At 58.6% G+C, this 15010-nt stretch overlaps 2 protein-coding genes across 2 annotated transcripts; one reads left to right on the top strand and one right to left on the bottom strand.

The window, feature by feature from the left end:
* Positions 1-220: 220 nt before the first annotated feature.
* XAB2 (XPA binding protein 2) lies at positions 221-14255 on the top strand. Its single transcript, XM_047095870.1, has 19 exons — positions 221-303; positions 6283-6431; positions 6725-6848; positions 7077-7274; positions 8720-8854; positions 8950-9114; positions 9963-10107; positions 10380-10531; positions 10614-10733; positions 10901-11032; positions 11128-11259; positions 11356-11469; positions 12401-12563; positions 12660-12850; positions 12995-13117; positions 13206-13377; positions 13648-13777; positions 13924-14033; positions 14126-14255. The coding sequence occupies exons 1-19, from the start codon at positions 253-255 to the stop codon at positions 14185-14187; spliced, it is 2568 nt and encodes an 855-aa protein (XP_046951826.1). The 5' UTR covers positions 221-252; the 3' UTR covers positions 14188-14255.
* On the bottom strand, positions 3929-4398 carry LOC124523907 (ATP synthase F(0) complex subunit C2, mitochondrial-like). The gene has a single exon (XM_047095841.1). The coding sequence runs from the start codon at positions 4352-4354 to the stop codon at positions 3929-3931; it is 426 nt and encodes a 141-aa protein (XP_046951797.1). The 5' UTR covers positions 4355-4398.
* Positions 14256-15010: the final 755 nt, after the last annotated feature.

Consider the following 15010-nt stretch of genomic DNA (forward strand, 5'->3'; position numbering starts at 1 on the left):
GCAGCTCACTGGGCGTTCGCGGGCTCCACTACTGAAGCTGATTGGTCGAGGAGCTTTCAGGATGACGTCATCTTCGGGAGCCTCTTCTCTGCTTCCGGTCCCTGGAGCCTTCCACGCGAAAGTCAACAAACGTCGTCCGCTCGGTCGGAAAAGGTTCAACCAATAGGAAATAGGTCTGGCCCTGGAGGGCGGGCCTTCAGCGGGAGACGTCATTATAACGCGACTTCTGCCCGTGTCTGGAGAGCCAGGAAAATGGTGGTGATGGCGCGTCTTTCCCGGCCGGAGCGGCCGGACCTTGTTTTCGTGAGTCCGCGGCGGGGCCGGTGGTGGCCCGCGTGGCAGAACCTGGGCTTGGATACTTCAGGGGTTCGGGGCCTGGCCGCCTGGGGTGTCTGGGCCAAAGCTCTGTCCGCCCGAGGGCAGGACCTACGGACCAGGGTGTCCAGGAGCAAAAGTCTGGCAGTGGAGTCCAAGTGGTCTGAGTTAAGAGTTGCAGTCGAGGTTCAGGGCCTGGCGTCCGGACCTTTGGTGGAAATAGGAGCGCGCGCGGGGGGGGGGAGGGGAATCGCATAGCGAAATCTTGTAGAAGTCCGGAGTCTGGAATTAAGGCATAGTGATCAGGCCGGGGTTCTGGTTTATGTGGTAAAGCCTTGGTGCTCTGAGTAACGGCCTAGGTCAAGTCCTGAGCGTTGTAGTTTGTGGAACGAAGGTTTGCTGTCTGGATTCGGAGGACTGTGGCGTCAACTGTGGTCAGGCAGTGGCCATTGGGATTCTGAAAAGTCCCAAGACTTGGTATCCGGAGCACAGACATACGACCTTTCATTGCACTTTGTAGCTACTGTGGGGTTTTTTCTTCTTTTCTTTCTTTCTTAAACACAAATTGAAGGTTTGTGGCAACACTACATGAAGTAAGTGTGTTGGCACCATTTTCCGAGAGCATTTGCTCACTTCATGTCTCTGTGTCACGTTTTGGTAATCTCACAGTATTTCATACTTTTTCATGACTTTTGGGGCGTCAAGAGCCACACCCATGTAAAACCGGGAAGTTAATAATTGTTGTGTGTGTTGGGATGGCTTCATAGGCTATTCCTTGGGCCGCCCTACTCCCTCAGACATAACCACTTTGAAATTACTAAGCTTACAGTGGCCTTTAAATGTTTAAGTGAATGGAAGAGTCACCTGTCTCACCTGATATCAGAAGCTAGAAATGATTAAGCTTAAGGAGGAAGGCACGTTGCAAGCTGAGAGGGGCTGAAAGCTACTAGGCCTTTGGCACCAATAGCCAAATTGTGAATGCAAACGAAAAGTTCTTGGAGAAGATTAGAAAGTGACGGACACATGAATGATAAAAAAAAAAAAAAGCGCGAAACAGCCCTTTGCTGTTACAAAGAAAGTTTCAGTGGTCTGGATAGAAGATCACACCAGCCACAGCATCCCCTTAAGCCAAAGTCTCACTCAGCCAAAGCCTAACCCTTTGGTTCTGCGAAGGCTGAGAGAAGTAAGGAAGCTGAAGAACACAACTTGGAAGCTAACAGAGGTTGGCTCTTGAGGTTTTTGGAAAGAAGCCGTCTCCATCACAAAAGTGCAAATGAAGGAGCGAGTGCTGATGTAGCCATCTGTGGCAAGTCGATCACAAGATCTCGTTAAGATAGTTAATGAAGTGACTGCACAGACCGAACAGACTTTTAACAGAAATGGGAAAGCCTTCTGTTGGGAGAAGAGACCTTCCAGGACTTTCATTGCTGGAGAGGAGGAGTCACTGCCTGGCTTCAGCGTTTCAAAGCACAGGCTGACTCTGTTGTCCGGCTAATGCAGCTGGTGGCTCGAAGTGGAAGCCAGTGCTCCTTTAGCATTCTGAAAAGCCTAGGGCCCTTAAGAATTAAGCTAAATCAGGGGCGCCTGGGTGGCTCAGTTGGTTAGGCGACCAACTTCGGCTCAGGTCATGATCTCACAGTTCATGAGTTCGAGCCCTGCATCGGGCTCTGTGCTGACAACTCAGAGCCTGGAGCCTGCTTCGGATTCTGTGTCTCCCCCTCTCTCTGCCCCTCCCCTGCTCATGCTCTGTGTCTCTCTGTCTCTCAATAATAAATAAACGTTAAAAAAATTAAAAAGAAAAGAATTCAGCTAAATCCGCTTCGTGTTATGTAAGTGGAACAACAAAGCTTGGATGATGGTATGTCTGTTTAGAACACTACTTACTAGATATTTTAAATCCAGTGTTGAGGCCTATTGCTCATAAAAAAGATTTCTTTCAAAATGTTGCTGCTCCATGACGATGCACCCTGTCACCCAAGAGCTCTGATGGAGATGTACAATGAGATTAATGTTGTTCACGCCTGCTAACATAACATCCTTTCTGTAGCCCATGTATCACGGTAATTTCAATTTTTTTAAAAACAATTTTTGCCTAATGTTTATGTATTTTTGAGAGGGAGACAGCATGAGCAGGGGAGGGGCAGAGAGGGAAACACAGAATCCGAAGCAGGCTCCAGGCTCTTGAGCTGTCAGCACAGAGCCCGACGCGGGGCTCGAACCCATGAGCTGTGAGATCATGACCCGGGTTGAAATCAGACGCTTAACCCACTGAGTCATCCAGGTGCCTCTACCGTTTCAAGTCTTATTATTTAAGAAATACGTTTCGGGGCGCCTGGGTGGCTCAGTCGGTTAAGCATCCGACTTCAGCTCAGGTCATGATCTCACAGCTTGTGAGTTCAAGCCCCACGTTGGGCTCTGTGCTGACAGCTCAGAGCCTGGGGTCTGCTTCGGATTCTGTGTCTCCCCCTCTCTCTGCCCCTCCCCTGCTCATGCTCTGTGTCTCTCTGTCTCTCAATAATAAATAAATTTTTAAAAAACGTAAAAAAAATGTTTCATTAAAAAAATTTTTTTTAACGTTTATTTATTTTTGAGAGACACACAGACAGAATGTGAGTGGGTTAGGGGCAGAGAGAGAGGGAGACACAGAATCCGAAGCAGACCCCAGGCTCTGAGCTGTCAGCACAGAGCCCGACGTGGGGCTTGAACTCACAAGCTGTGAGATCATGATCTGAGCCGAAGTTGGACGCTCAACCGACTGAGCCACCCAGGCACTCCAAGAAATACGTTTCATAAGGTTACAGTTCTAGATAGTAATTACTCTGATAGATCTGGGAAAAGCAAATTAAAAGCCTCCTGGAAAAGATTCACCACTCTAAATGCCATTAAGAACTTTCTGATTCATGAGAAGAGGTGAGGATAACAGCATTAACAAGATCTTGGAAGAAGTTGACTCCAACTCTCCTGTATGACTTTGAGGGGTTCAAGACTTCACTGGAGGAAGTAACGACAGATGTGGTGGAAACATGGAAACAGCAAGAGAACCAGAATTAGTAGTGGAATCTGAAAATAGGACCGAATTGCTGCAATCTCATTATAAAATGAGGATGAGGAGTTGCTTTTTTTTTTCTCTTAATGTTTATTTATTTTTGAGAGACAGAGAAAAACAGTGTGTGAGCAGGGGAGGGGCAGAGAGAGAGGGAGACGCAGAATCCAAAACAGGCTCCAGGCTCTGAGCTGTCAGCACAGGGCCCAACGCGGGGCTTGAACTCACGGACTGCGAGATCATGACCTGGGCTGAAGTCTGACGCTTAACGGACTGAGCCACCCAGGCATCCCAGCCAGGAGTTGCTTCTTATGGATGAGCAAAGAAAAGGGGTTTCTCAAGATGGAATCTACTGGTTATGATGCTGTGAAGATTGTTGAAATGGCAACAGAGCTTCTAGAATGTGACATAAACTATTTTGTTCTTGTTAGTACAGTATTTATTTGTCTTTCCTCTGTCAAACCCTGAGCCAACCACTTTCCCCAGGCTGCCTGGGGAAGTATAGGAAAAGGAACACACAGGGCAGACGAAACACGGGAGAAAAACTTATGGGAGGTGGAGATGGCTCCTTCACGTGGCAATGAGGATACAAAAGGCCGCCGTCAGGCAGAAGAGCCTCGTGGCTTCTGGGAGGGCAAAGCCCAGAATGGTGGAGGAGAAGAGCTGTTGCTTCAGAGAGGGCTTCCTGGCATAACCAGTGATGAGGCTCCCAGACACAGTCCCAATTCCAGCCCCAGAGCCAGCCACCCCAACTGTGGCAGCCCTAGTCCCAATGAACTTGGCTGCTGTGTCAATGTCCCTTGAAGCAACACTGGTTTGGAAACTGCGGCTAGGAATAAGTGAGGTCAGGGGACGTGGGGCTGCCCAGCTGCTGAGGCTCTCATCTGTCAGTGTCTCTGGGGGTTTTAATGCCACTGCAGACAGTGATCGGCTCAACAGCTGACAGGTGCTCCTGACCAAGGAGGGGGCGGAGACGAACTTTGCACAGGCGGACATTTTCAGAGGATGAGGGGCTGTGGCCAGAGAGCTGCTCCCAGTGCGGAGAAGACAGAGAGGGAATATGACATACGCTTAGTTGACAAAGCAGCAGCAGCAGGGTTGGAGAGGATTCCAATTTGGAAAGAAGGCCTGCTGTGGGTAAAATGCTGTCAAACTGATGGGGCACCTGGGTGGCTCCGTTGGGCGCCCGACCTCGGCTCAGGTCGTGATCTTGCAGTTCAGTTCTGAGTTCGAGCCCCGCGTCGGGCTCTGTGCTGACAGCTCGGAGCCTGGAGCCTGCTTCGGATTCTGTGTCTCCCTCTGCCCCTCCCCCGCTTGTGCTCTGTCTCTCACTCTCAGAAATAAACATAAAAAAATTTTTTTTCAAGTGCTGTCAAAAACCGAGTCAGATACTACAGAGAAGTTGTTCGTGGCGGCAGGATTCAGTTGATGTGGCAGGCTTTATTTTGTTTTATTTTAAGAAATTGCCACAGCCACCCTGACCTTCAGCAGCCACCACCCTGATCAGTCAGCAGCCATCACCCTTGAGGCAAGACCCTCCACCAGCAAAAAAGATTACAACTCATTGAAACCTCAAGTAGTGGTTAGCACTTTTTTTGCAAGGAAATATCTTTTAATCAAGTTATAACACTTTTTAGACATATGCCAATGCAAATTTAATAGACTGCAGTGTAAACATAACTTTTATGTGTGTCGGGAAACCAGAAAATTCATTTGACTTGCTGTATTGTGATGTGTATTGTGGTGGCCTGGGGCTGAACCACCAGTATGTGTGAGGTGTGTCTGTAGGGGCCTAGCATCTTCACAGGTGTTTGGTGTTTCGTACTGGGGAGGCTTGGGGTTTGGTCCATACCTCTCCTTCTGATGTAAAGGTCTAGCTTCTGTCGACTTGGAAAATAAAACTGCCAGTGATTTTATCAGCAGAGTGGGTTTATTTAGGAACGGCAGAGGAATTTTAATTCAGGATATGGAAGCTATGGCAAAACCGAAGGCAAGTCTGGAGAACAAAGGAGAAGAGCATCACTTTATTTTATTTTAAAACTTGTTTGTTTATTTTGAGAGAGCACGTGCACGTGCCGAAGGGGCAAAGTGAGGAAAAGAATCCCAAGCAGGCTCTTTGCTGTCAGCACAGAGCCTGATGCAGCATTCCAGCTTACAAACCGTGAGATCATGACCTGAGCCGAAGTTGGACGCTTAACGGAGTCACCTGGGTGCCCAAGTAACGTCACTTTATAGAGAAAAAGGAGTAAACTAGGAGGGGCCGGTTTGAAGGAAAATCTGTTAGGTGAAAGTGATAGTTCAGGGTGGTGATGGCTTCTCCTTGGCTGAGTTGTGGCGGTTTCTCATTGGCTGGACTGTTGCTGGGCAAGGAGAAAATCTTGCTGGGGTAGTAAAGTAAGCTTCTTTCTGTTGGGAACGCAAGGTGCCCTTCTTCCTGCGGGGGGGGGGGGGGGTCTGCAATTGACAAAGAGATGGTAGGCATGGGAGTGCCCCCTTCAGGGCTTCCTGATTTCATGTCAAGTAAGGTTTCCGTATTCACTTTCCGAGTTCTGGGACAGCTGAGTAGTTCTGGATAGTGGGAGCCTGAGATGCTGAAGGCCTGGTGTTTAGGAAGAGGCGTGTTCGGAGTTAAAGCTTGGCGTCCAGGTCCAGAGAGACCTGGCAGTGGACGGGGAGTCTGAGAAATCTGGTGACCTGGGCCAGAGAGTAGGTGGCTTGACTGGGAGGGCCAAAAGCGTGGTGTCTGGATGACAGTCTCAAGTCTGGCCCGGAACCCTGTGGTTGAGGAGTCTGATGACCCGGGTCAGACTGTGGGCAGTAAGATTTCGAGGAGTGAAATCCAAACCTGAGTCCTGGTATGTGGCTGTCTGGTGCCCTGGCTCTGAGCTCAGGTCTCTCTTTTCCCCGTTCCCTGGCTCCCGCAGGAGGAAGAGGACCTCCCCTACGAGGAGGAAATCATGCGGAACCAGTTCTCCGTCAAATGCTGGCTCCGCTACATTGAGTTCAAGCAGGGTGCCCCGAAGCCGAGGCTCAATCAGCTGTACGAGCGGGCCCTGAAGCTGCTGCCCTGCAGGTGGGAACGGTCCCAGCCGCCCTGCCCACCCCCCACCCCCCACCCCACCTAATCTAGCCATAACGGAACTGGCCAGTAGGTCCCAGGTGATGGCTGTCGTTCGGGCACTAAGTGTACGTCCCCTGACGGCTCAGCACACCTTCCCCGGTGTCCTGGCCCGTGCCCCCCAGTGCTGAGACTTGCCGTCCTTCCCCAGGCCCCTTTGCCCCGCAGTCACTTCCCGGCGCAGGGCAGAGGGTTCCGGGGGTGCGTGAGGCTGACCGGTCGTTGTCTGCCCCTCCCGCGTTCCCCAGCTACAAACTCTGGTACCGATACCTGAAGGCGCGCCGGGCACAGGTGAAGCATCGCTGCGTGACCGACCCGGCCTACGAAGATGTCAACAACTGCCACGAGAGGGCCTTTGTGTTCATGCACAAGGTGGGAGCGGGGGGCAGAGGCCGGGCGAGGGCTGAGGGGGAGGTGCAAGTGGACGGGGACCGGGGGATTGGAGTCCTGTCGCCTCGGTGTGCCCGAGGTGGAGCTGGATTAGCCCTAGAGGACGGGGTCCCGGGTCTTGCCGCATTTTTGGCCACAGGACACGTGCCGTCTCTGTGGTCGAGCCGTGGCGCCAGCGGTTCAGACCCTGCCCGTCCCCCACACCTCCAGATGCCACGGCTGTGGCTGGACTATTGCCAGTTCCTGATGGACCAGGGCCGAATCACACACACCCGCCGCACTTTCGACCGTGCTCTCCGGGCACTGCCCATCACGCAGCACTCTCGCATCTGGCCCCTGTACCTGCGCTTCCTGCGCTCACACCCACTACCTGAGACGGCCGTGCGGGGCTACCGGCGCTTCCTCAAGGTACGCCTGTGGGGGTGGGGCGGGAGCCGAGCGGCGAGAGGCCGCTTCACGAGGTTCCCAGCGCCGGCTCACTGGGACACTGGCCCCTCGAGGGGTGTCACCCGACAGACGGGAGGCGGGGAAGGCTCTCGTTGGCGATTTGTTTTCCCTCCAAATAATCTGCCAGCACCTGCTGCATGTCTCGCATTGAGACACGTGCTGGGACAGCGTGTGACAAAGACAGTCCCTGCCTGCACGGAGCTTTTGATCTAACTGGATAGACAGGTGCCCACGAGCTGACCACATCTCCTGGTCACATCTTTAAAAAATTTTTTTTTCACGTTTATTTCTGAGACAATGCAAGAGACAGAGCACAAACAGCAGAGGGGCAGACAGAGGGGGACACGGGATCCAAAGTGGGCTCCGGGCTCCGAGCTGTTAGCCCAGAGCCCGACATGAGGCTCGAACTCACGAACTGAACCGTGAGATCATGACCTGAGTGGAAGTCGGATGCTCAACTGACTGAGCCACCCAAGCATCCCCCCCTTCTGCTTCTTTATTATTTTTAATTTTTTAAAAATGTTTTTATTTATTTTTGAGACAGAGACACAGCATGAGCAGGGGAGGGGCAAAGAGAGAGGGAGACATAGAGTCCGAAGCAGGCTCCAGGCTCCAACGTGGGGCTCAAACTCACAAATTGCAAGATCATGATCTAGGCTGAAGTTGGATGCTCAACCGACTGAGCCACCCAGGCGCCCAAAATTTCTTTTAATGGTTTTTTATTTATTTTTGAGACAGAGAGAGACAGAGCATGAGCAGGGGAGGGGCAGAGAGAGGGGGAGCCACAGAATCCGAAGCAGGCTCCAGGCTCTGAGCTGTTAGCACAGAGCCCGACGTGGGGCTCGAACTCACAGACTCTGAGCCGAAGTCAGACGCTCAACCGACTTAGCCACTCAGGCGCCCCTCCTGGTCACATCTTTTAAACCAGTAAAACCACAACCGTGGGAGGGCAGGGAGCGGGAGACGAACGGCTGTGGGAATGTTTCCAGGCGGAAACAGCATGGGGGGGGTGCCGCCCCCTCGCGCTTCTAACAGCTGTCGTACGTTGTGAAACTCGGCACGGTGCTGTCTGGCTGGGGGACTTGGGGTAAAGGCCAGGCCCAGACCATGCCGGCTGTGCCTTTGTTGTCTAAGCCAGACCGGTCAGGGCTGGGGCTGCACCAGAGGGGCCCAGACCGGATTGGCAGGGCCTCGGCTGGACCGCCGGTCAAGGCTGCCCCCGTGGGGCTGAGGCCGGACTGGTAGAGTCCGGGTGGGACACGTGTGGCTAAGGCTGGGTCGGCAGGGCTGGCGCCGGGTCAGGGCAGTGGTGCGTGGCTGACCCAGAGCTGCCGAGTGGGAGCCAGGGGCACGGCGGGGTGGCTCTGCGGCCCCGCTGACTGCTGGTGGGGCCGCCCGCTGCCCAGCTGAGCCCCGAGAGTGCGGAGGAGTACATCGAGTACCTCAAGTCCAGTGACCGGCTGGATGAAGCCGCGCAGCGCCTGGCCACCGTGGTGAACGACGAGCGCTTTGTGTCCAAGGCTGGCAAGTCCAACTACCAGGTGGGCTTGTGGGGGGATGGGGTTGGGCAGGAAGGCTTGCCCTCCCCCCCCCCCCACGTGGGGCACAGGGCTGACTCCTCCTCCTGGGTCCGCAGCTGTGGCACGAGCTCTGTGACCTCATCTCCCAGAACCCAGACAAGGTGCAGTCACTCAATGTGGACGCCATCATCCGCGGGGGCCTCACCCGCTTCACCGACCAGCTGGGCAAGCTCTGGTGCTCGCTGGCTGACTACTACATCCGCAGCGGCCACTTCGAGAAGGTGCGCAGGCACAGGAGGCGACGAGGGGAGGGGGGGGCGGGTGCCACACAGGTGCCTGACACAGCAGTCGCTCCCGAGGTGTCAGTGTTCTCGTCAGTGTCCACGTTAGCTTGCTTGTCAGGCAGTGGAATGGGGGGGTGCGTGGGGCAGACGGGTCCCCAGAGTTGCTGGCTGGAGTCGTCGGGGCCTCGTGGAAGAGGAGGCGAGAGGAGCTGGAGCAGAGAAGGGGCCGCTGACGGGCTAGGGGAGGGAGCGCCCTGTGGGCTGAGGGGTCGGCCGTGCCCTGCTGAGGGGCACCGCCAGCCAGGCGTGAGCAGGACGGAGGCAGGACCGGCTGCGCGCTTCGCAGAAACCCTTCAGGCCACCACAGGCTGAGGCTGGCGGCAGGGGACTGGTCAGGAGGCGGGCAGAGCCAGCGGCCGGGGTGGGGCGGACAGTGGAGCGTGACTGGCCAGGAACAGGGGTAGAGGGATGGGGCCCAAGCTTAGGGGCTGGAGTGACCGGGAGAACATGAGCTTCAGAAGTGGGGTGGGGCCCTCCATGGCCAAGTCCAGGGTCCCCGCAGCGGGGACCTGTGGGGGCGTCGGGGTTGGTCACCTCTTGAGTCTTAACCGGGCGTCGGCCACCTCACACGTGTCTCCCTCGAGCTTCATAGTCACTCTGCACGGGGACCGTCACCATTTACTGGGGAGGACCTGAGGCCCTACACTCTGGGAGGGCAGGGGGCGGCTGTGGCTCTGCTGGGTGTCGGTGCTCCGGGTGGTGCGGCCAGGTCCCCTGCGTCCACGCGGGCAGGCCCTCGCGTCCCCCCAGCCAGAACTTTCCTTTTACCCCGCCCGTGCCCACAGGCTCGAGACGTGTACGAGGAGGCCATCCGGACTGTGATGACCGTGCGCGACTTCACCCAGGTGTTTGACAGCTACGCGCAGTTTGAGGAGAGCATGATCGCAGCCAAGATGGAGACGGCCTCAGAACTGGGGCGGGAGGAGGAAGGTGAGGCAGGCCTGGGCCGGTGAGGGGAGAGGGCTGGGCCGGCAGACAGGGCTCTGAGAGCCCCAAGGGACAGTGACGGGGGTGGTGCGTCTGCACGACAGAGGGAGGCCGGCGTGGGTGGAACTTTGGTGAGTAGCCGGGACTAGCGCTGCATCCCTGGCCGGAGTGGCCAGTGGAGTGAGTCTGCCAGGCCCCGGACACTCGGGGCCCTGGTGGTGCAGAGGTGGGGGCGGGGCCGCTGTGCTGAAGCCCCACCCCCATCTCGAGCGCAGATGACGTGGACCTGGAGCTGCGCCTGGCCCGCTTCGAGCAGCTCATTGGCCGGCGGCCCCTGCTCCTCAACAGCGTCTTGCTGCGCCAGAACCCACACCACGTGCACGAGTGGCACAAGCGCGTGGCCCTGCACCAGGGCCGCCCCCGGGAGGTGTGTGACGGCCCCGCCCCACCCCCCTTCCCCTGCCTGCCGGGCCCCGACCGTCCAGCCTGACTCCGTCCTTCCCACCCAGATCATCAACACGTACACGGAGGCCGTGCAGACGGTGGACCCTTTCAAGGCTACAGGCAAGCCCCACACACTGTGGGTCGCGTTTGCCAAGTTTTACGAGGACAATGGGCAGCTGGACGATGTGAGTGCCCTGCGTGTGTGGGTTTGCGCGTGTGTGAGTAGAGGCGTGTGCTTGGCCAGAGGACCCAGGAGGCACAGACACGTGCACTCTCGCGGGGAAGGGCGGGGGGGGGGGGTGGCGGGGGCCAGAGAGACAGGGTCCCAACCTGCCTTCTCCCACCCCTGCAGGCCCGCATCATCCTGGAGAAGGCCACCAAGGTGAGCTTCAAGCAGGTGGACGACCTGGCCAGCGTGTGGTGTGAGTGTGGCGAGTTGGAGCTCCGGCACGAGAACTACGACCAGGCTTTGCGGCTGCTGCGGGTAAACGTGAGCCCATGTTAGGGCGGGGGCGTGGTGTGCTGTGTGGCCGTGTCCGGCTGTCCCCAAGCCCCCGCCCTGCTGCCTGCTCCCTCCAGAAGGCCACCGCGCTGCCTGCCCGCCGAGCCGAGTACTTCGACGGCTCGGAGCCCGTGCAGAACCGCGTGTACAAGTCCCTGAAGGTGTGGTCGATGCTCGCCGACCTGGAGGAGAGCCTGGGCACCTTCCAGGTGAGTCGGGGGGCCGAGGGCCCGTGGAGGCGTGGAGCGGGGGGCAGGGCCGCAGTCTCTGCCCCGGACGTGCCCTGACCTGCTGCCGCCCCACAGTCCACCAAGGCCGTCTACGACCGCATCTTGGATCTGCGTATTGCCACGCCCCAGATTGTCATCAACTACGCCATGTTCTTGGAGGAGCACAAGTACTTCGAGGAGAGCTTCAAGGTGAGGGGGGCTGATCTGGAGGTCCCGGACAGCGGGGTCTCCTGTCCCGGGGCCCCGGCCGCTGTGTCCGTGTGCTCCAGTGGCCCTAACAAGGTGTTGCAGAGCAGGGAACTCAGACAGCAGAGACGTACCGTCCTCGTTCTGGGGGTGGAAATCTCAGACTGTGGTGCTGGCGGGGCTGGTCTCTCCCAAGGCCTCTGTCCTTGGCTAGTGGGCGGCTGTCTTCCCACCGGTGTGTGTATGTGTCTTAATCCCACAGGGACTCCAGTCATCTCGGGTTAGAGCCCACTGTAACGACTCCCCTTCATTTCCTCTTTAAAGGCCTGGTTTCTAAGTCCAGTTACATTCTGAGGTCCTGGGGTTGTGGCTTCAACAGGAATTTGGGGGACACAGTTCACCTCTTAACAGGCACCGAGTCTTGTTTCTGGGCGGCGGGTGTGTGCGGGCTGTCCCTGCTCTGCTCGTGTGACAGCTTGTAGGTACGTGAGGTCCTGCACGTGCACGTGTTGGGAGGCCCTGCCTCTCTGTTGAGAGGTTTCGGTTCTAGGCGGAGACCACACGTATCCAGATGACATACACGTGTGCCACCCCCTTCCCCCCCCCCCCCACCCGCCTGAGTGACACCGGCCCTGCCCCTGGCCTGGGCATGGGAACCTCTTCCCAAGGCCGTGGGCTCCAGTGTCCACAGAACTGAGGATCCCCCCGACTCCCCTGCCCATAAGGTTACCTACCGGTGACTTGGTAGGTCCTAGTCCTGGTCCGTTGAGGGAGACATACAGGCCCCCTTGACCGCACTGTGATCGTGGGGCAGGGTGGACGGGGAAGGGGCCGCCATGACCAGCCCGAGGGAGACGTGGGGACTCTCCTGGCAGGCTGGACGCCATGTGTTCTTGCCCTGGGTTCCCACACACGACACCCTCTCTCGGGGCAGGCGTACGAGCGTGGCATCTCGCTGTTCAAGTGGCCCAACGTGTCTGACATCTGGAGCACCTACCTGACCAAATTCATTGCCCGCTACGGGGGCCGCAAGCTGGAGCGGGCGCGGGACCTCTTCGAACAGGCGCTGGACGGCTGCCCTCCCAAATACGCGAAGAGTGAGGCAGGCGGCCGGGCCGGGCCGGGCGGGGGATGGGTTGTCTGGGGCCGGGCACCAGCCTCTGACCGCCCCCCCACCCCGCCTCGTGTCTCAGCGCTGTACCTGCTGTACGCCCAGCTGGAGGAAGAGTGGGGCCTGGCCCGGCACGCCATGGCAGTGTACGAGCGCGCCACCCGGGCCGTGGAGCCCGCCCAGCAGTACGACATGTTCAACATCTACATCAAGCGTGCGGCCGAGATCTACGGGGTCACCCATACCCGCGGCATCTACCAGAAGGCCATCGAGGTGCCCTGTGGGGCAGGGCGGGGAACGGGGGTGGCCAGAGGCTCTGAGCATGCCCCCACGCACGGGACGTCCGGGAGCCTTCCGGAGGGCCCGGGGTACGGGGACCCGCTCACGCCCTGCCCCCTCCTCGCCACCACCACCCAGGTGCTGTCGGACGAACACGCCCGGGAGATGTGCCTGCGGTTCGCGGACATGGAGTGCAAGCTCGGCGAGATCGACCGGGCGCGGGCCATCTACAGCTTCTGCTCCCAGATCTGTGACCCCCGGGTAGGACGTGGGCCCGGGCGGGCGGGCGGGCGGTGACGGAGGCTGCAGCCGAGCCAGCCGCTCACGCCATGCGCCCCACCCCGCACAGACCACCGGGGCTTTCTGGCAGACGTGGAAGGACTTCGAGGTCCGGCACGGCAACGAGGACACCATCCGGGAGATGCTGCGGATCCGCCGCAGCGTGCAGGCCACGTACAACACGCAGGTCAACTTCATGGCCTCGCAGATGCTCAAGGTGTCGGGCAGCGCCACGGGCACCGGTGAGCAGCCGTGGGCACCCGCAGTAAGGGCCCGGCCCCTGCTCTCTGCCCGCCCTTGACCTCCTGGTCTGAGAGCGTCGAGCGTCCACCCCCCCACCCCCCCACCCCCCCCACCCCCTGCCGAACCTGGGAACCCCTTGAGGGCTGGGTCCTCGGACGGATGGGGGTGGGGTGCCCGGTAAGGAGCAGAGCGGCCTGTGGGCTGTGGCGGGGGCCGGCGCGGGTGTGGCCTGGGCAGAGTGGTGTGTGACCCCCACGCTCCCCCACCAGTGTCCGACCTCGCCCCCGGGCAGAGCGGCATGGACGACATGAAGCTGCTGGAGCAGCGGGCAGAGCAGCTGGCGGCCGAGGCCGAGCGGGACCAGCCCCCGCGGGCCCAGAGCAAGATCCTGTTTGTGAGGTGCGGGGGGCAGGGGTGGCGGGGAGGCTGAGCGGCACGCGTCCCCCTCCCTCCCCCCTGCCCGCCCCCTCCCTCCTCGCCTGCCCTGTCCCTCCTTCCCTCCCTCACCCCTGCCCGCCCCCTCCCTCACCCCTGCCCACCCCCAGGAGCGACGCATCCCGGGAGGAGCTGGCCGAGCTGGCCCAGCAAGCCAACCCCGAGGAGATTGAGCTAGGGGGGGACGAGGACGAGGACGAGATGGATCTGGAACCCAACGGTAGGGGGCCAGCCAGGTGGGCAGGACGTTTTGGCGGAGGCACGGGTGGGGCCCCCCCTCCCGGAATGACCGTGGCCTCTCTCCTTTCCCAGAGGTGCGGTTGGAGCAGCAGAGTGTGCCGGCTGCCGTGTTCGGGAGCCTGAAGGAGGACTGACCCCAGCCCTGCACCCCTCATCCCTCCTCCCCCATTCCTCCTCCCCCAATAGAATCTATGTTTGTACACACGGTCTGAGCCTCTTTCCTGCCCACCCTTCCCGCTGCCCAGGTGCCTATGGGGACTGCCAGCTGGGTAGTGCCCTGGCCTTGGGCCCGGCACCCCCCCCACCCCCGCCCCCAGATTGGCTGATGCGGGAGGTGGGGCAGCTGGGCTTCCAGCCAGGGCACATGCCCCACCCTCCCCCTGCAGAGCCAGTTCTCAGAGGCCCGGCTCTGCCGCCTGAGGCCTCCTTGAGGGCCTTCCCAGCCCATTCCCACATTAGGTAGAGATACACGGCCTTCCCTCTCCAGATTGTTTCATTCTGGGCCAGGGCGCTGACCTCCCCTCAGAAGACTGGTCTGAGAGCCTGTCAAGGTACTTCTCACCCTGGGTGGCAGCCAGGAGCCAGACCTCAGCCCTGGGTCAGGGCGTGGTCCTTAGGCCTAAGCTCCGGGAAGCCATTAGTGGGCTCTGGACTATTAAGGGATTTTAAGCATCAAGAGACATAATCAGATTTGTGCTCTGAACAGGCCATGTGGGCTGTGGGGGATTGGTTGGTGGCGGGAGGTGACGGGGTGGGGAGGCCCGGGTTGGTGGCCTGGACTGGGGGCCAGTTATGGGGATGGAGAGAGGCTAGCGGCCATTAGGTGAACTGTGCAGTGTCGGGTGGGGTTGGGGAAGCCGGTCCTGTGTCTGGGCCACGGAGAGCAGCAGCTCAGGCAGGCTCGAGTTACGGCCTAGGGCCTACATCTGAGCTGTCCCCAGCGATGCCAAGGGCACA

This window comes from Lynx rufus, unplaced genomic scaffold (assembly GCF_022079265.1).
Source record: "Lynx rufus isolate CCGP_SWC_20201006 ecotype Redwood Valley unplaced genomic scaffold, mLynRuf1.p SCAF_4, whole genome shotgun sequence".
In the NCBI taxonomy this organism is placed as follows: domain Eukaryota; kingdom Metazoa; phylum Chordata; class Mammalia; order Carnivora; family Felidae; genus Lynx; species Lynx rufus.